The sequence below is a fragment of the Delphinapterus leucas genome, chromosome 6 (assembly GCF_059928025.1).
Source record: "Delphinapterus leucas isolate spDelLeu-1000000601 "Yukka" chromosome 6, BTC_Dleu_Yukka2, whole genome shotgun sequence".
In the NCBI taxonomy this organism is placed as follows: Eukaryota; Metazoa; Chordata; class Mammalia; order Artiodactyla; family Monodontidae; genus Delphinapterus; species Delphinapterus leucas.
The window spans coordinates 118,675,554-118,696,104 of NC_143134.1; the positions used below are offsets into that span (position 1 = coordinate 118,675,554).

At 51.1% G+C, this 20,551-nt stretch overlaps 2 protein-coding genes across 2 annotated transcripts; one reads left to right on the forward strand and one right to left on the reverse strand.

Annotated features, from left to right (window-relative positions):
* Positions 1-712: 712 nt before the first annotated feature.
* On the forward strand, positions 713-7,308 carry TOR1B (torsin family 1 member B). Its single transcript, XM_022578477.3, has 5 exons — positions 713-988; positions 1,619-1,884; positions 3,042-3,217; positions 4,749-4,876; positions 5,184-7,308. The coding sequence occupies exons 1-5, from the start codon at positions 793-795 to the stop codon at positions 5,423-5,425; spliced, it is 1,008 nt and encodes a 335-aa protein (XP_022434185.1). The 5' UTR covers positions 713-792; the 3' UTR covers positions 5,426-7,308.
* Positions 6,214-20,526, reverse strand: TOR1A (torsin family 1 member A). Its single transcript, XM_022578475.3, has 7 exons — positions 20,414-20,526; positions 19,749-19,848; positions 18,840-19,202; positions 17,923-18,188; positions 15,528-15,703; positions 15,300-15,427; positions 6,214-10,674 (listed from the first exon to the last, which is right to left on the reverse strand). Exons 2-7 carry the CDS (start codon positions 19,813-19,815, stop codon positions 10,424-10,426), a joined length of 1,251 nt encoding a protein of 416 aa, XP_022434183.1. The 5' UTR covers positions 19,816-19,848; positions 20,414-20,526; the 3' UTR covers positions 6,214-10,423.
* Positions 20,527-20,551: the final 25 nt, after the last annotated feature.

Consider the following 20,551-nt stretch of genomic DNA (forward strand, 5'->3'; position numbering starts at 1 on the left):
TCCCCTTCCAGTCTCTGCCTAGCTCTCCATCATCATTCTCACCAGCCTCCACCATGTGAAATACTTTCAATTCCCCAAACTGCACATCCTGCATATCCTGTTCTCTGCATAGAACATCCTACTACTCTATTTTTGCTTGTCTAACTCCTTTAATTCTCAGTTCAGACTGACGGCGTTCCCTGCTCCATGGCCTCGGTGCTTCTCTGACCGCTCACTATTGGCCCTTGCCCACTGACTGCCTCCCCCAGAGCCTAGAAGCTCGAGGCGGGGGCGGGCAACCCCATCTCCTTCCCTGCTGTCTCCCAGCATCCAGCAAGGGGCCTGCCTTGTAGCATGCTCAGTGAAAGAATGCGCTTCTGGGTTTGACCGTGCACACCAGGGCACGTCTGCCTTGGTGCAGCCCCAGTGTTCAGCCTGGGGCCAGGCGCCCAGGGCACCCTGCAACTGTTTCAGGAAGGCAGGCAGGGTGGGGAGACTTGAGAAACGCTCACGATAGCTCCAGGGGAAGTGAAGGGAGGGATGACAAAGCAAAGTGTGAAGGATCTGAGAAGCTCTTAAGAAAAAGAAACCGTAAAAGGTAGCCGTGCGTTTCACCCGAAGCTGAGAGTCACTGCCCCTTTCCGTGGCTCTCACAAAGATGGTGGCGCAGAGCCACGCCCCTCGCCAACAAGGCCTTCCCACGGTGGGGGGTGGGGGGCTGCGGGCGGAGGTGACGCATGGATCGGAAGTCCGTCCCCAAGCTCGGCCGCCCGGGCGGCCCTAGCAGCGTCTGTGGCTGGCCGCGAGCTGGGGATGCATCCGGCTGGGCTGTTCTGGGTCGCCGCGGCGTTGCGGCTGCTGCTGGCGGCCCACGTGGCGGCGGCGTTCGAGCCTATCAGCTTGGGCATCGCCGTCGGGGCCGCGTCGGCCCTCACCGGCTACCTGTCGTACAGGGACCTGTACTGCCGCTTCGCCGAGTGCTGCCGAGAGCAGCCGCTCAACGCGTCGGGTATGGCGGGTCTGCCCCGGAGGGGCTCGAGGGGCGCGGGGTCAGCCCCGCGCGGGCGTCACTGCCCGGCACCCCGCGCTTACCCTGAGGTGGGGTGGGAAGGAGGAGGGGTGGGGTCTCGGCCCGGACTCCAGCCTCGGAAGCCGTGTCTTCGGAGACAGATTCTCCGGATCGTGGGGCTCTGCCCAAGTTCCTTTCTAAAAGCTTGGATTCCTTGGGATGACAGTAAGAAGAAACTGAAAGCAGCAGCCCTTCGGCGCCATGTCACCCCTGTTAAGTAGTTTTCAGATGTGCAGCGTCTGCCCAGAAAGCCCACATTTGGCCCTCGGTTTTCTTACAAGCCGGAAGGGGTGGCTGGGGAAATAGCAAGCAGCTGAGTGAAGAGAGGGCCAATCCTTGGATGAACGAACACATTTAGTTTCCTTTTCTAGTCCATTTCCTTGGAAGTGGCGTCGTGTGACTGCAGCCCGTGTGGTTCTGCCTCAGCGCTAACCCTGGGGTTTGGCAGAGACCCTGCTGGACCGCTTGCTAACCTGTGCCTCTCGCTTTGGCCAGCTGGGGAGAGCGCTGCTTTTCTGGTGCACGTTTAATGTGTATTTTTCTCTCTTCTTCCCGGGCTGGCTTCTGCAGCCCTCAAGCTGAATTTGGAGGAGAAGCTCTTTGGGCAGCATCTGGCCACAGAGGTGATTCTCAAGGCGCTGACTGGCTTCAAGAACAACAAAAATCCCAAGAAACCACTGACTCTTTCCTTACACGGCTGGGCCGGCACGGGCAAGAATCTTGTCAGCCAAATTGCGGCTGAAAATCTTCACCCAAAAGGTCTCAAGAGCAACTTTGTCCACCTGTTTGTGTCGACCCTGCACTTCCCTCACGAGCAGCACATAAAACTGTACCAGGCAAGGAATTCTGTTATCCCATCCCCTGGCCTCTCGGACCCGTCAGGGCGACCTGCTCCCTGACTCCGGCCTCCGCTTCTTTCCTTTGCACTCCAGTAGCCCCAGGCCCCTGCACACTTCCCCCGCCCTGGCAACCCTTTGCCATTTGCAGAACTCTCCTGCAACTTTTTTTTCTCGCTGATTCCAAAATAATACAGCTGGGTAGGTGATGTTATTTCCATTAAAAGATGGAGGCAAGAGCGGCAAGGCGACTCGCTCCTTAGAATTTTCGTGCAAATCAGAAACTGGGACCCAAATCTCCTGACTCGCAGTCCGCAGGGTAGCTGTGTGGCGCAGTGAGTATGTTCAGTATCCCCATCACAGCCCTTGGTTAAGTGGAGCAGGTCACATGATTTGCTTGGACACGACTTCATTTAAGGCTCTTTCTGTGATGCAGCTTCAGCTTGGCCCACATTCTTGGCGTTGCTATGTTAAGTCGTCCTGTAAGGCTCTCATTTAAATGGACGTCCTTGTGAAAGTTCGCGTTCCTACTGTTAGGTGTGGACTGAAATAAGGAATAGAAACTGAACAAGGAAGTGAAAGTGGATATTTGCCCCATAAACTGTAAGACAGGGAAGACTACCAAAAAGAGAGAATGATTTTCTTATTTACCAAATTCTGTCATAAATCCCTAGAAATACAGGAACAAACGCTTTTCGTGAAATGTCATCTAGGTCAGCACCTTTGTTCACTGCACCAGTAAAAGGCACTGGCCTCGGGATGCTGTGCCGGTCTTAGCCTAGTTTCTTATTCCTCAGTATGTCTGGTAAAATTAACGTGAGATTCCCAGCCACAGGGAGATGAAAATTACGGGTTGGTTAACAGTGAAATGATCAATATTCACGTATCTTAGACCCCGATACCGTTAAAAAGTCACATTTGACACGTCATTTGCATTCTAGCACCTATCTCTCTGCCAGTTTCCACTTCTTATAGATGAAGTTTTGGAAAAGCTCTCAGACAGTGAGTGGAGGTTAGGGTGCGATTTTTCTTTGTTAAACCCCAGAGAGCTCTGATTTTTCACCTTCCTGAGTATGAGGAACAGTGGAGCGCTTCTGCTCCCCTGGACATATCTTTTGAGTCCCTGCATCCTATTTCTTCTCTTATGGTTGGTCTAGGACCAGTTACAGAGGTGGATTCGGGGTAACGTGAGTGCATGTGCGAGCTCCGTGTTCATATTTGACGAGATGGATAAATTGCACCCGGGGGTCATTGATGCAATCAAGCCATTCCTAGATTACTACGAGCAGATTGATGGTGTGTCTTACCGGAAGGCCATCTTCATCTTCCTCAGGTCAGTGGGAGGTGTTTCTCCGAGGGCACACAGCCCTTCATTCTGCCAGGGCTAGAAGGAGGTCCCGGCAACCTCAGCAGGTCCCAGGGACAAAAGTGCCGGCCTGGCAAAAGTGACTAACGGACTGCTTTTACTTTGGGGTTGCTAGTGTCAGCACGGCACAGGGCAGGGGAAGGGGGAAACGAATGAAGGAAATAGTAGATAACAGGTAATTTCATTACTTGCACATGTTGCCTCTGAGGGTTATAAAAAGTTGTAGCGGGCTTCCCTGGTGGCGCAGTGGTCAAGAACCCGCCTGCCAATGCAGGAGACACGGGTTCGAGCCCTGGTCCGGGAAGATCCCACATGCCACGGAGCAACTAAGCCCGTGCGCCACAACTACTGAGCCTGTGCCCTAGAGCCTTCGAGCCACAGCTTCTGAAGCCCACGCACCTAGAGCCCATGCTCCGCAACAAGAGAAGCCGCCGCAATGAGAAGCCCGCGCACAGCAACGAAGACCCAACGCAACCAAAAATAAATATATATTAAAAAAAAAAAAGTTGTAGCATGACACAACAAGTTCTGAAAAAGATTTTCAGTTCCTGAGGGCAGGTGCTATTTTTGTTTGTCTAGTAGCACTTAGTAAACATTCCTTGGTTGAGAATAAACCTTAGAGGAATATCACAATCTGATTCCATATCAGAAAACTCAGTGTTTCCTGATGATACGTGACATTTGTAAGAAGTCATTACAACCCTTTAATACATAGAGACTGGCTTATATAGTTGACTTTTTTTTTTTTTTTTTGCGGTACACGGGCCTCTCACTGTTGAGGCCTCTCCCGTTGCGGAGCACACGCTCCGGACGCGCAGGCTCCGCGGCCATGGCTCACGGGCCCAGCCGCTCCGCGGCATGTGGGATCTTCCCGGACCGGGGCACGAACCCGCGTCCCCTGCATTGGCAGGCGGACTCTCAACCACTGCGCCACCAGGGAAGCCCTATATTTGACTTTGAAACAAGCTGTATAGGGACCTCCCTGGCGGTCCAGTGGTTAAGACTTCGCCTTCCAATGCACGGGGCGCGGGTTCGATCCCTGATTGGAGAGCTAAGATCCCACATGCCTCGTGGCCAAAAAACCAAAACATAAGAAAAAAGAAGCAGTATTGTAACAAATTCAATAAAGACTTTAAAAATGGTCCACATTTAAAAAAAAAAAAAGCTGCATAGAAACAAAAAAAAAAGAATAAACTTAGAGCAGGTACGTTTCCTGATTAGAGAAGTCTTTATTTTTAATTAATTTTTATTGGAGTATAGTTGATTTACAATGTTGTGTTTCTGCTGTACAGCAAAGTGAATCAGTTTTACGTATACATATATCCCCTCTTTTTTAGATTCTTTTCCCATATAGGTCATTACAGAGTACTGAGTAGAGTTCCTGTGCTATACAGTAGGTTCTTATTAGTTATCTATTTTATGTATAGTCGTGTGTACATGTCATAGACAGAGAAGTCTTAATGTGTGACTTTAATCTTCGTTTCTTTGGCAAACTCAGCAATGCAGGCGGGGACCTCATAACTAAGACGGCCCTTGACTTTTGGCGGGCAGGGAGGAGGAGGGAAGGCATCCAGCTGAAGGACCTGGAGCCCGCGCTGTCTGTCGGAGTCTTCAATAACAAACACAGTGAGTGCCCCTGGCGAGGAGCCCTCACCCTGCCCGCAGTCACCGTGTCTCTCTTTAAGCCTTTCGCGAAACCACAGAATCCGCTCGCCTCCGTGCCTTGGTTGAAGTAGGGACTTTTTCGGAGGGCATTCTATTCTACAAGCTAGTTAGCAGGGGTAGCCAACCGATCCTTACGTGAGGCTTGACCAAAAGAGAATCTTGAGGGCTACAGACGTGAAGAATGTGCTGGGCCCTGTTAGAGCAGCGAGGTTGGCCGGGTGACAGGGACAGTAACAGGCGAGAGACCCAGCTGTGCCTTGTTTCCCAGGTGGCCTGTGGCACAGCGGACTGATAGACAGAAACCTCATCGACTACTTCATCCCCTTCCTGCCCCTGGAGTATAGCCATGTGAAGATGTGCGTGCGGGCAGAAATGAAGGCCCGCGGCTCTGCCATCGACGAAGATGTCGTCACCAGAGTGGCAGAGGAAATGACGTTTTTCCCTAAAGACGAGAAAATCTACTCAGACAAGGGCTGCAAGACTGTGCAGTCACGGCTGGATTTTCACTGAACGCTTATCCAGATGGGGTGAGACGCGGCTGGGAGCCCAGGGAACTCGGGGCCTGGCCTTTCCAAGCACTTTGAAGACCTCTTCAGGGTTTGCACATTTGCACCTGTGGACTTGCGGGATCTGGAAGGTTCTAAGGGTTGATTTTCGAAATGCTCATCTGTTAAGGGTACTTGTCATTTTGCAACAGCACAGCAACCCAGCTGTTCGTTGTGGTTGAAGATGAACTTTTGAAGTCCCTCCCCTCCCCTGCCACTACCACTTAACTGACCTTGACAGAATGACAGGAGTGCCTTGAAAACAGCTGTGTGAGTGAGACCAAGGACTCTTTCCGACCCAACGGTACCCACACCTCAGAAGCTGAACTGAAGGAGTTCGAGGGCCCCGCTGCAGTCCGGGGAGCACTGGGTTTTCACCTGCCAGAAACATTCTTCTGCTCTAGTTCTTTTTCTTTACAGAGCGCGTTCACCGACTTGAAGTATTTTCAGGTAAAATCGGTGGCACCTTCAGGCACAGTGTCGTGTGGAAGGACGTGGGCCCACAGGCCGAGCACGCAGCTGGAGGAACCGCCTGTGTGTGGCATGGGGGCTCCACGCCAGGGCCCTGCAGCCAGGCGGGACGGGCAGGACCTCTCCGTCTGTCCGTGGCTTTGCTGCTGACAGCCCTGGTCATGGAATTCCTTCTCCCAACTCTCACTTGGTACTTATCGCAGCCTTCCTTGTATCACCTCTACTCCTTAACTTCAGCCCCGGCTAGATGTCCCGCCAGCCATATCATCCCTAGAGTCGGATCAGAACGCGACTGTTGGCTTTGAGTCCTTGGTTCCCACGGTGAGATGTTTGTCTGTTCCAGTTTACACGTGGGTCAGTCTCTCACTTGACTGCACAGAACCATTTGAAACCCGTAGGACAGAGTCATTCTCCACGGATGACACGTGCCGACTGAACGGTCAGCTTGCAGGTTCTCGTTGCCAAAGTGGAAGTATTGGACACTAGAAGTGCTCGAGTTTTCAAGGATATGTATATTTTTTATAATGTTCTTACTTCTGAATCTTAGATAATAGAAATATGGGACATTGCTCATTTTAAAAATGGGAAGGGATAATTGCCTATTCCTTTATCAGATACTCGTAAGGTTGCGCCTGATCCTGGTGTCATCTGAGAATGATACCCTGTATGGCAGTGTCAGGCTGGGCTGCCCTGGCCACTGGGAAATACGACTTCCACTCCAGCCAGTGTGAATCGTTTTATCTTGTAGCTGCAATGCAACTGCAGACATGTAATGAGAACATGCAGCTTTTTTCTATATAAGACGTGGCAGAATGAATGTTCCTCCCATATGGCAATGCCTTATAGAGGATCACACTTAGTCTTTAAAAAATGCCAAGGTGGGGCTTCCCTGGTGGCACAGTGGTTGAGAGTCCGCCTGCCGACGCAGGGGACACGGGTTCGTGCCCTGGTCCGGGAGGATCCCATGTGCCGCAGAGCGGCTGGGCCCGTGAGCCATGGCCGCTGAGACTGCGCGTCCGGAGCCTGTGCTCCACAGCGGGAGAGGCCACAACGGTGAGAGGCCCGCATACCACACACACACACACACACAAAAAAGCCAAGGTGAGGCTTAAAATTTTTAGTACATGTTCTCAAGTTGGAGCTAAGTTATGTTTCTTTTGTCACCTTTTGGGTGTCTGGTCAGGAGGAGATAAGATTTTTTGTTATGATGCAATAAACTCAACACATGTTGGTTACCTTTGGACTGCTGTTACTGATTTGTAACTTGAAAAGGCCACAGTTGCTCATGGCCCAGTCTCCCCACCCCACGTAAGATGTAGACGAACTTAAATTGACCTACTGAATGTCAAATAATAAAGCCTAAATTTTATCACGTGAGATGCCACTTGCAGATTTTTCTTCTGGTTTATTTGGTAGCTCTGAAAAGTTTGAGCTTAGAATAAAGGCTCTTCGATAACTCAGGTGTCTTTAGGCTCACCGTACCCGGGACACGCTGGTTGGCATTCTTTACCTCATAAAGCATCAGTATTTACCTTAGGGACTTCCCTGGTGGTCCAGTGGTGGAGAATCTACCTTCTAGTGCAGGGGACGTGGGTTTGATCCTTAGTTGGGGAACTAAGATCCCACATGCCGCAGGACAACTAAGCCCACGTTCCACAATCAAAGAAAAGCCCGCACGCTGGAACTAAAGACCCGACGCAGCCAAAAATAAATAAAATAAATTAAAAAAAAAAAAAAGTATTAGACCTTAAAAAAAAATTTAACTTAAAGGCTGTTATCCCCAAACAAATACAAAGTTAAATTGGGTTAGATGATGGGTTCTGCTCCATCGAATTTTCATGGATGAAAATATCAGAAAGAGCTGGTCGCCTCCCTAACAAATACATTCTCCTAAAATTAACATAGGAAGGAAACTGAGGCACTCAAACGCGACTCACGGCTGCCATTCTGAACCTGAGCAAGGCCGAGCTCAGACCAGGAAACCTACTTGCCTGGTCTTGCCTGCCCCGAAGCGGTAAATAATGAAATCCTTGTTATGTTAACCAGATTTCAGCTTAATCCCTTAACCTGGGCTCTTATTTTTGACAGTGATTTGTTAACACCAACTCTTCCCAGGACTGAGGATGGAGCCCTTTCTAGAAAGCTGAGACCCTCTTCTCCATCACGTCACCCACTCCTGTAATTTCCCAGTTGGAGGTGTTCATCCCGTGAGGCTGCCCTTCTCCGTCTGGGTCTCAGGCTAATGTCTCTTCTGCTTCACCCCATGCTGCCTCATCTCAAAGACTGAACTTTCCAAGGGGCGTCAGGGGACCCCTGTGTTCCCTAATTAGGGACTCCCAGGTGCTGGGGCTGCCATTTTCAGATGAATGGTTAGCCCTAATCCCGGGCCGTGACAACAGGCCAGCTTCAGGTCAACATCAAGCACCTTCCTACGTTCAGTGCTGCCTTAGGGGGCCTGGGCGGGTGGGTAGTCATGAAGCAGAGGGGTCCAACCCGTCTTCTGTGCCAGCTAATAACTGCCCCTGCAAGCACTGTGCAGACGCTCATATCCCACAGCAGCCCTCGTAGGCACATAGGTGTGTTGCACAAAACAAGGCGTGTTTACGTTCCGACACTGCTCTGTACTCCTGCCCGGCTTCTCAGCGGGAGGTATGTCTGTAGACTTGAATGAACTACACAGCTGAGTGTCGGGAGCTCCAGGGCCCCCCTTGACGGAGTGTGACCCCATGGGCAGCTGAGCAAGGAGCCGGAGCTGCCAAGGTCCTCGGAGTCCGTGTCACACTCCCCTCCATTCCAGCCTGGGCTGCACAGTTAGGTCTAAATTCACAGCTTAGGGACTTCCCTGGTGGTGCAGTGGTTAAGACTTCGCCTGCCAAGGCAGGGGACACGGGTTTGAGCCCTGGTCTGGGAAGATCCCACATGCTACGGAGCAACTAAGCCCATACACCACAGCTACTAAGCCTGTGCTCTAGAGCCTGCGAGCCACAACTACTGAGCCTGCGTGCCACAACTACTGAAGCCTGCACGCCTAGAGTCTGTGTTCCACAACAAGAAAAGCCACTGCAATGAGAAGCCCACGCACTGCAATGAAGACCCAATGCAGCCAAAAGTATAAAATAAAAAAAATTTTTTAATTAAAAACAAAAGCAAGTCACATGAATGTTTAAAAATAAATAAACGAATAAATAAATAAATATTAAAAAAAAAAAAAAAAAAAAAAAAAAAAGAATCTGCCTACCAACACAGGGGACGCGGGCTCGAGCCCTGGTCCGGGAAGATCCCACGTGTCGCAAAGCAACTAAGCCCGTGCGCCACAACTACTGAGCCTGCGAGCCACAACTTCTGAGCCCGAGTGCCACAACTACTGAAGCCCACGTGCCTAGAGCCTGTGCTTCACAACAAAGAGAACCCACCACCACGAGACGCCTGCACACCGCAACGACGAGTAGCCCCCGCTCGTTGCAACTAGAGAAAGCCCGCACACAGCAACGAAGACCCAATGCGGCCAAAAAAAAAAAAAATTACAAGATGTATTCACAAATCATACACAATTTTATTGTAAAATGGTAGCTGTCTGCATTAATAAATAAAAGCACTGCTCTCGGCATCCGGGGGGCAGCTGAGCTTTTCCTCGAGGTTTGGGGAGTTCTGATGAGACAATGACAATTAGTAATCAGTGAGGAAGGTCTTAGGGAGATGTGGCAAAACCCGGTACCGAGCGTGCGGCTCATTTAGGAATGGGGAGCAGAGAAGGGCCTCTGCAAAGCTGACCGACCGGCCAGTGACGAGCTGCAGGTGCTTTTCTTTCGAGGAAATTCTGTTTCTAACAAATTGTTCACGACGTTACTAAGATCATTCCCACAGTTCACAATGCTACTGGGATGAAAATTCTCGGGGGAGGACATTTAGGTCTTGTCTGTGATGGGCCTGAGTGTGTCCCCTTACACACCTGTCCTTCTATAAACACTTACTGCCCTTGCGATGGTCATCCTGGGACAGATTGGCTCGCTGCTAGAGCCTCCGTCCCCAGTACAGTGACACCATCCTACAGAAGACAGGCCGAGGACTCAGGCTTTTTAGAAGTAAAGACATCACAGTGTATGCTGTAATGACAGGAACTTAAAAACACACACAAAGCCAACAACTTAAGAGTCTGAAAAGTTTCTTCATAATGTTAAAAACCATTTTAAATAAAATTATCACATTTTCAGTAAAACTGATTCATCCTTCCTTGAAACAGAAACACCTGAAATTAAAACATGATTTTTTTACAAAACCATGAGGCCTGGCACAGGTGGGCTGGGGGCTGGCTGCTCCCGCTTCTGCAGGCTCTGGGGCTGTTTCCACCTGTGATGCGTCACCGACGGCCAGCAGGCCCTGCCCGATGAAAATAACGCCCAGGAAAATGCCTGTCCTGTCACACCAGAATAATTCATTTTACTCCTCTTCCGGGACCAGAGCGGGGATGCGGGAAGCGACATCTCTGGTGCCATCAGTCATCGTAGTAATAATCTAACTTGGTGAACACAGTTTTGCAGCCTTTGTCAGAGAAAACTCTCTCCTCTTTGGGGAAAAATGTCATCTCCTCGGCCACTCTGCTTACAATGTCCTCATCAACTTTGTAGCCTCGGGACTGCATTTCGACTCGGATGCACATTTTTAGGTGTTTATATTCCAGGGGGAGGAAGGGAACAAAATAATCAATGAGATTTCGGTCAATTAAGCTGCTGTGCCAGAAGCCACCTGGGGAAAAGAAAAAGGTGCTGTTCATCCATTGTCCGCCCACCCGTCCACCTGTCCACACACATCTGCTGGGTGTCAGCCATGAGTGGAGCCCCGCGCCTGCCCTCGTGGGGCTCACGGCCTAACGAGCAGACTAGCCAGTGAGCTCACCCAGGGCAACCGCGAGGGGTGACGCTCCTGTGAGAGCCAAGGGCAGGGTGATGCCGCAGTGGGCAGGGAGGCCTCTCGAGATGTGACCGCTAAGATCTCAGGCAGGTACCCTTCCTATGCATTTATTAAAATTTTTAGATATGAAAATAAATAAAGGATCTGAAGTGGGAAAGGGGCTCACCACCCACCCTGGAAAAAGCAAGCAGGCAGGCCGAGTAGGAAAGGGAGCAGGTTCACAGAAAGTGAAAGGTGAGAAGAAGAGTCCCCAGGGAAGGACCAGCACTCCGGAATCTTGGAAAGTTGCGACTGGCTGGGGTTCCGGCGGCTGGGATTGGCAACAGGGTAGAGACCCACTGCGGCTGCCGGCATGTCCCAACCCTCCAGAGCGTCTGCGGGACCAAAAGCTAGAATCCTCAGTAATGTGTGAAGACAGTGCTCTGTTACGGCCACAGGGCTCGCACTTTCCCTGGATGAGGCCTGCCTCTGCCCAGTCTCGGGTCCTCTGAGATTCCCGGCCTCTTGACCCTCCCACTTCCCCTTCGGAGACGACGCAGCACCCATTGGACCACACTCGGCGTTTCTTCATGAGGACGGTTTCCCTTCCGCCTTGCCGCTTCACCTCTGTGCCTTAACCCTGGTCTGCCTCTGACACCAAGTCCATCCTGTATTTTTCCCCCACACCACCAAGCAGTTCTCTGAGCCCACCTGCTTTCAGCTCAATTCTGACACTCTCTACCTGGAGACTCCGTCAGATCCCACAGGTTAAGGACGCAGCCCCACAAGACCGTCCCCTCCTTCAGCCACCAACCAAAAGTTCGGGTTGTCACCAGTGCTTCTGAGGTTCCAATGACCCCCTCCTTGGGTTCAATTAATTTGCTAGAGCAGCTCACAGAAACTCAGAGAAACATTTTCTTACTAGCTTACCGGTTGATTATAAAAGGATATAACTCAGAAACAGCCAACTGGAAGAGATGCACAGGGCAAAGTATGTGGGAAGGGGCGTGACCCGTCCATGACCTCTGAGCACATCACTCGCCCCAGCTCTCCACGTGCTCACCAACCTGGAAGCTCTCCAAACCCTGTCCTTTAGGGGTTTTATGGAAAATGCTTTACATAGGCACAGTTGATTAAATCACTGGCCACTGGCGACTGATTCAACCTTCAGCCCCTCTTCCCTCCTGGGAGGGCTACAAGGGCTGGAGACTGAAAGTTCCAACCCTCCAATCAAGGGTTGGTTCCCCTGGAAGCCACCCCCCCACCCTGGTATTTTCCAAAGGTCACCTCATTAACACAAACTCTGATGTGGTTGAAAGGGGTTTGTTAGGAATAGCAAAGACACCATTATGGCTCTCATCACTTTGAAACTCCAAGGGTGTTAGGAGCTCTGTGCCAGAAAACGCGGATGAAGACCAAATATACTTTTCTTACCATCAATCACATCTGGGGTTTATTCTTTTCTTGCCCAACGGTGCTTTGCACACAGCTGGTGCTCAATAAACATCTGACTGCCTGGAGGCGGTGGCGTCTGCGGCCGTGGGAAAGCCGCACACGGAGCGCCAAGCAGCAGCGGAGCAGCGGCGAGCCGGACAGCCCTGGCCAGCTCGTTGCCGGCAGGCCTGCCCTGTGCCGGGTGCGCCGGAGGCCCGAGGCAGGGGAGGGAGCAGACGTGGACTGGCCACCCAGTAAACAGACGATCCCGGGTAGTGCCGGGGCCTGTGAGCACTGAGCTGGGGCCATCAGGCAAGGAGAGCAGAAAGCTAATCGGCCAGGGAGTCAGGACGACAAGGACCCGCCACACAGAGGCCCCGAAGGGTGCCCAGGTAGACCGAGTGACTTTACAAACCACCAACCGACCACTCCGCAGTCTGCATCCTCAGCCTGACCCCCCGCCCCGGAACTGCGCTGGAACGTCAGCCGCCTGCTCTGCATCTCTGCCTTCAGACGAGTCATCCCTTGCCGGAGGCGCCCCTCTTCATCTCCCACCCTCTCTGCAAACCTCCTCCTCCTGCAGGCCGTCCCTTAAACGGCAGTGCCACCCTGCCAAGTGCTCAGGCCAGATTCTCGATTCGTCTCTCTCATTCCCACACACAGTCCCTTAGGAAATCTTATTGTTTCCATCTTCAAAATACATCCCAGTCAGACCCTGTCCCACCTCCCCCACGGCTGCCACGCTGGGCTGAGCCGCCAGCATCTCCCCCCAGGTTGTTGCAGCCACTCCTTGCTGGCCTCCCCGTCCCTGCTGCCTTCAGTCTGTTCGCCACCCGGCAGCCAGGTGGTCCTGTTAAAACTAGGTCCAATCAGGGAACTGTCTGCTCAAAACCCTCCAGGGGCTCCGTCTTCCACTTGGAGCCAAGCCCAAGGCCCTCCTGTGGTTCCCCAGGCCTTCCACAATCTGCACCCCACCCCAAGCTCCACCTCTCATCTGACCTCCTGTCCCCTGCGTTCATCCGGGCCCAGGCACACTCCTGCCTCAGGGCTCTCGTGTGTGCTGTTCCCTCCCATGGAATGCTTTTCCCTCCCATGTCCACATGGCTCCCTCACTCCTCAGGTCAGCCCAGATGTCACCCTCACAGTAAGCCTTCCCTGACCACTGTATTTAAAACTGCAGGGACTTCCGTGGTGGCGCAGTGGTTAAGAATCCGCCTGCCAGTGCAGGGGACACAGGTTCGACCCCTGGTCTGGGAAGATCCCACATGCCGCGGAGCCACTAAGCCCATGCGCTACAACTACTGAGCCTGTGCTCTAGAGCCCGCGAGCCACAACTACTGAAGCCCACGTGCCACAACTTACTGAAGCCCATGCGCCTAGAGCCCGTGCTCTGCAACAAGAGAAGCCACCGCAGTGAGAAGCCCGTGCACCACAACGAAGAGTAGCCCCCGCTCACCGCAGCTAGAGAAAGCCTGCACATAGCAACGAAGACCCAACACAGCCAAAGGTTAATTAATTAATTTAAAACATTTAAAAATAAATAAAACTGCAGCTCACCCCCGTCCCACACCCCACAACCCCTATTTATTGGTTTACTTTTTCCCTATTGTGGGAAAAGGGGAAGATAAATCTCTACCTCGACGTAGACGTGGGTCCCAGCATCTGACACGTTTCCTCACTTGTTATCATTAGGATAGAGAGTAAGGATTTCTGTTTTGGCTCACTGCTGTGTCCCCAGTTCTTGGACCAGTGCCTGACACCTAGTAGGTGCTCAACAAATACGTTGAGTGAAAGAATGAAAGAGTTCAGCCACCTGCCTAAGGCCGGAGTCAGGACGTGGCTGAGCCAGGCCTGCCCAGATCCGAAGCTCATCCTCTGGAACCCTCTGGAACCTGCAGCGTGGGTTCTAGGCCAGAGCCACTTGCTGTGGTATTCCGGGGCTGAGACTTCTACTGCATGTGTTCATACTTCTGGCATGCCAAGAACCTACTCAACATGCTACAAAATATTTTGTCTTTCACCGCTAACATTCCACTTGCGTGAATTGACATAAAATACCCCATTACTGTTCATGTTAACTCTGAAGTGCTATGCATTTCTCGGCGAGTCTGTTTCAGAGGAGACCTTCTGATTTACAATTTCAGGAACGAACCTGAGCAAATGGTGGCAATCGACCCACAGGGCTCACGGATCTGACCCAGTGAGTGAGCCTCCAACATGCTGTCTTTCCACATCCAAGGGTTCAAGGCCAAAAGGGAATGTGTCAGGTCACTGGCAGAGCAATGAGCTTGGTAGTAAAAGCTCACGCTCTGGAATAGAGATACCTAACAGGCTGTGTGTCCTTGGGCAAGGGGCTCTCTCTCTCTGAGCCTCAGTGTCCTCATCTATAAAATGAGGACAATAATAGTTTCTACCCCAGGAGGATATCACGGAGATTAAAGGAAACAGGCAGGTAGCGAGTTTCACACAGTGCACAGTACAGAACAGGGGCCCAACCACTGCTTGGTTGTCACTCTCGGGCACAGACCCTCAGGGTTCTAGGTTAATGTGCAGAAAGAAAGGGACCTAGCGGGCCCATCTCCTCCATCAGAGGCTCCCCAGCAGCCTTCCTTGTTCCACCACCCGCTTTTACAAGGGAAAATGATTTGGCTGAAAAAACCAGGAAACGAATTTTCGAGATCTTGATGATCAACAATGTCCCTATCTCTTTAAAACAGCATCTCCCAAACTTGTGTATGTGTAAAAGTCACCTGGAGTTTGTTAACACAGATTCCCTCAGGAATTTGGACTCAGTAGGCCTGGGGAAAGGACTGAGAACTGGTATTTCTAACCAGCCCCCAGGTGATGGTGAGGGGCGCGGGATCATCAAGTAGGGGGATGTTGTGCTGGGAATGGATGGCCTCGCTTACTGTTGTTTTTTTTTTTTTTTGGCCACACTGCACTGCATGTGGGGTCTTAGTTCCCCAACCAGGGATCGAACCCACGGCCTCTGCATTGGAAGTACGGAGTCTTAACCACTGGACCACCAGGGAAGTCCCCCCACTTACTGTTCTTGTTATTGAAGGCCGACACAGACAAGGCATGCTCCATGTCTCTGAGCTTGATTTCTTCCCTCTGCTTTCCACTTCTCCAGAAATCTAAAGCCACGTCTGTGATCCTTTCTGCTCCAGCATTGCTGCAAAAGAATTCTAGTGAATAAGGACTGGTGTTTTTTCCCCGAAGCCCCCAGGCTGGGGCTCAGAGCTCTTCAAACCATGTCCCAGCCCCGACTTTACCTGAGAAATATGAAGACGGCTTTCTGATAGGAGACCCCATCCAAGTTGTCATAATAGTCTAGGTAAGGCTTGATGGCATCTATGAGGCCAGCATGCATCTTGTCCATCTCATCAAATATGAAGATGGACCTCGCACAGGCACTCACGTTGCCGCGAATCCACGACTGTAACTGATCCTGAGTGACAAGGGGGAAGAGCCAATACAGATGCTCAGAAGTGCGACTGACACTACCAGAGTGGGCATTATTAACGCTACAAATGCCTCTACAAAGGCTGCATTTAGGGACTGCTTACTGTGTGCTCCCCACTGTGCTAAGAACTTTATATAAGCTCTTTTGTTTCTCACCACAACGCCACATAGTGGGCATTATCATACCCATTGTACAGATGAGGAAACTGAAGCACAGAGAGCATAGTCAACTGAGATTACAAAATTTGCCCAAGATTACAAAATTAGTATGAGACAGAGCTAAGATCTGAATCCCACCCTGCCTGATTCCAAGGCCCCACACTCTGATTGTAATTCTTGTCCTGCAACATGTCACGTCGATGCTGTGTCACTGAGTTGCTGGGCCTTTGTCATCAAAATGGCAATGTTAATACGTATCCTGTGTACACCAGCCTTCTTGGAAGAAGTCCGAGACCAAGTAACCTCTTTTCTCATTCAGTCCTTAGATCAGCCTGGAGAAGGGGCTCTAGCTTTCCAATGGGGGAAGTGAGGAGAACTCCAGAGCACACACACTTGGGGATGACTGTGGTGAGGCAACACTCCTGAGTTTCTGGAACAACGCCTGGAGGTTGCTGAAATAAATTTGCTTAAGTGGAACATTCCCTAAGAACTTATTTAGGTACTTCTTACATTAAACAATCAAGATAAGAAGGAGAAAGGACTCTTTACATCAGAAATTTGAACTATGGTTCTATACAGTTCTTTCCCAGATGTAAGGAGAAAGAATTAGCTATCTGTTTCTGAGGAAAAATCTGTAAGTTACAATGACTTGGCTTCTTATGATTTGGCGTTTTGCTTGGCTACTCGGACCATGGTTACCACGTTCCATGGGTACATATTTAACTTAAGCAGTAACTCTGCTCTGTAGGTATGGACTAACCTCTATTTACAGAATGAGAACCTTAGGGGAGCTGAAGTGACTTGCCCGAGTCCACAAAGCGAACCACCTTTTTTTTTTTTTTCTTGCGATACGCGGGCCTCTCACTGTTGTGGCCTCTCCCGTTGTGGAGCACAGGCTCTGGACGCGCAGGCTCAGCGGCCATGGCTCACGGGCCCAGCCGCTCCGCGGCATGTGGGATCCTCCCGGACCGGGGCACGAACCCGTGTCCTCCGCATCGGCAGGCGGACTCCCAACCACTGCGCCACCAGGGAAGCCCCGCGAACCACCTTTTAAACAAGGATTCCTTCATGTCTGGCAGGCTCCAGCAACCAAGGTCTTCCCATTCTGCTCCTCCCACTTACAGACAACAACAGAGCCCATGTATCGAGCACTCACTACGGGTAAGATGCTGTTCTAAGCACTGGTCGTACAGCGTTTTATTGTGACCTTCCAAACCCATCAAAGTAGTTGCTACTGTGTTCCCTATTTCACAGATGAGGAAACTGAGGTGTAGAGAGGTTAAGCAACTTGCTCAAAGTCACACAGCTTTTAAACAGTGACGACAGAATGCTAACTAGGATGACTAACTCATCTCTATTTGCCTGGAACTTTCTCAGTTGTAGCACTGAAAGTCCCACATCCCAGAAACTCCTGGACAGTCGGTGACCCTGATGCTCTCCCAAGCCAAAGGGAAAAATGTGTTCGCACAAGTGAGGATTAAAAAAGGCAATAGTTAACATTGATTTGAACGCTTATGTGCCAGGCATCACGTTACATACTTGACACACAGAGCTCAAGAAATCCTCACAACTGCCATTTGACAGATGAAGAACCTGAGTCTCAGGGAGGTCTTGTGACGTTCCCACAATTACACAGCTGTAAGGAGCCTTAGGGCTCAAATCCAGGTGTGCCTGCCAACAAAGCCAGACTGTTCAATAGGGAGTTAAACTGTAAAAGCAAACTTAGGCCTCCCTAGAAACATTTCCTCTTTTATAAAACATGTCGGATTTGACGCTCTTTAAACTGGATTTGATTATGTCCATCTCTCAAATCCTATGACCCCACTTACTATCACACTGAGCCTGTTTTCAGAAACCACCATGAGCTTTGATGGTATAATTGCTTCCTGCATCTCCAACCCTCTGTAAGTTCCACACTTTTCAAAGGGGAACTGATGCATTTTCAGGGCTCACTCATTTCAACACGGAATTTCCAAATCCCGTTCCCCAACAAAGAAACCCCAAACCCAGCATCATCCAGGAAGGATCCCGAAATTTGGCCCTTGCCTTATACAGGGTGATGTTGGAGATGTGAGGGAAGTGCAGTGTGGCCACAAACAGGTGGACGTAGTCACTGTTCAGACCACCCTCGTAAATATTCTCTGCGATGATCTTGCTGACAAAATTTTTGCCGGTGCCCGTCCACCCGTGTAGGGAGAGGGTTAGAGGTTTCTTGGGCTTCGGGTTGCTTATGAAGCCAGACACAGCATTTAAGATGACTTTCTTTGCAAGATGCTGTCCAAAGAGCTTGCTGTCCAGATCCTTCTGCAGCGCTGGGAAAAACAAAGCCAGTCAGGCGGGGTGGAGGGGGACACACGTGGCAAAATGCAGCCCAGTTTACAGGCTCATGTGAAAGCCAGCAAAGCCCGCTAAGCTCTTCAAGCGTCTAGTGAGACGCGGATGTACGTAAGCACTTGGCCCAGGTGACCGGCGGGTCCAGCAGGCCCTCTGTCTGCTAGTCCTGCCCGTTCCCGAGCCCTCCTTCCTGAAGAGACCCTTGGCTCCAGTGCCTCCGACACTGCGTGAGCCCCTCATCCCCGCTCGGTCCCTCCCACCCCACGCCCGGCAGGAAAAGGGCGGCGGTTCGGCCCCCACTGCTCCGCGCCGGAAGACTCCCCACCAGCCTTCCCGTCTCCGGCAAGGAAAGAGTAAAGACTCTCTGGAGTTAGTTTCCAATCGTCCACACTCCCAGTTTCTGAGCGAAGGTGCCCAAACAGCAGCTGGCCTCCGCAGCTCTCCGACCAAAGTCCGGTCTGCCTGTGGCCGTGGCCCAGGAGCCAGGCCCCATCCCGCACTCCGGTTCCGGGTCCAGCCCCCGCCGGCCTCAGCGCTGCCCGGGCTTCCGGGCCTCCTGGACCCCAGCCTCTGACCCCCGCCCCAGCCCTAGCACCAGCCCCCAGCCCCCAGCCCCTTCCCCATCCTACCGTCCCGGCTGAGGCTCTGCTTCTGGCTGCAGCACTCGGCGAACAGGCAGTAGAGGCGCGGGTAGGACATGTAGCCGGTGAGGACGCCGGCCAGGGCCAGTCCCAGGCTGATGGGCTCCACCGCCCGCACCACCAACGGCGCCAGCAGCACCAGGGCCAGTGCGGCCCGGCCCAGCTTCATGCCCGGACCCGCGCCGTCCCGCGCGTTCTCACGCCTACCGCAGACCGGCGCTACCGCCAGACTGCACTTCCGGTCCCTCCCGCCGGGGTCGCCATCTTTGTAGCGGGCGGACCTCCTCCGACGCCGGCGGCCGCCATCTTTGTGAGGGGCACGGCCCTTGCCTGCTTTGCGCGCTGGGGCCGCTGGAGGGGCCAATTTTGTTTTTAATAAAACTTCTTTGGGAACAGTTTTACATTTATAGAAAAGTTGACAGGACAGTACAGAGAGGTTCCATATTACCACACCTCCGCCCGCACAGTTTCCCCTATTATTAACATCTTACATTAGTATGTTACATTTGTTAAAATTAATGAACTTATATTGCTAGATTGTAACTAACTGAAGTTTCTTCATATTTCCTTAGGTTTTACCTAACGTCCTATTTGTGATCCGGGATCCCATCCAAGATACCACAATATATTTAGTTGTCACGTCTCTTTAGCTCCCCTTGGCTGTGGCTGTTTCTCAAACTTTCCTTGGTTTTGATGACCTTGAGAGTTTGGGGGGAGTACTGGTCAAATCTTCTGGAGGATCCCCAACTACTGGAATTTGTCTGATGCTTTCCTTATGATTAGACTGGAGTTACGGGTTTTGGGGAGGAATATACTTTACAGAGATAAAGTGCTACTTTTATAACCTCATATCAAAGGAACATACAGTCAACATGATTTATGACTGTTGATGCTGACCTTCATCACCTGGATAAGGTAGTGCTGGTCGGGTCTCTCCCAGGTAACGATACTTCCACTCATTCATTCATAATTTTGAGGATCGCCTATGGACTCGATCCTGGGGATTCAAGAAGAAAACGAGGCACACGTGATTCCTGCCTTCAGTGACCTTGCATTCATTCGAGTGAAGGGGAAAAAAAGCAAGAAGAAAATCTAGTTTACAGATGAGAAAACAGGCTCCGAGGCAAACGGATTTGTCCAACGATTTAAGGAAGCTGTGAGCAGGGCTCAGATCTGACTCCAAAGCCACACTTCTCTAATCACACAATACCTGCTTTAAATCAGCCCAGGAGTCAACCGACCTGTTCTTTCCTCGTCACAACCTGGGTAACTACCTCAGGAAAAATGGCACAGGTGGGCCATACCTGACAGCTCAGAGACTGGAGCCTGTCCACCTCTCTTAAACTAAATGAGAAAACCCCTCTCAGTGACTGAATTTTGCTTTTGAGCTGCCCAACCCCCAGACTCTGAACACATTACCTAGCGTTGGTATAAGAAGACGCAATACAAACAATAAGGCTGGGTCCATTTCATATTTAATACTTAAGTGCTAAAAGTGATAGAAATTGCTTTTTCTTTCATAATGAAAAGAAACAGATAACTTTGTAAAAGTCAGAAAATACCAGTGTTCCTTTGATCTCAAGCTAGATTTTTCTGCTGTCAGCTGGATCCACTGTAAAGAGTGACGGATGCGTTTCTGAACCCCACTCCAGATACTTGAAAACAGGAGACATGATTGCATATATAATAATAATAAAACC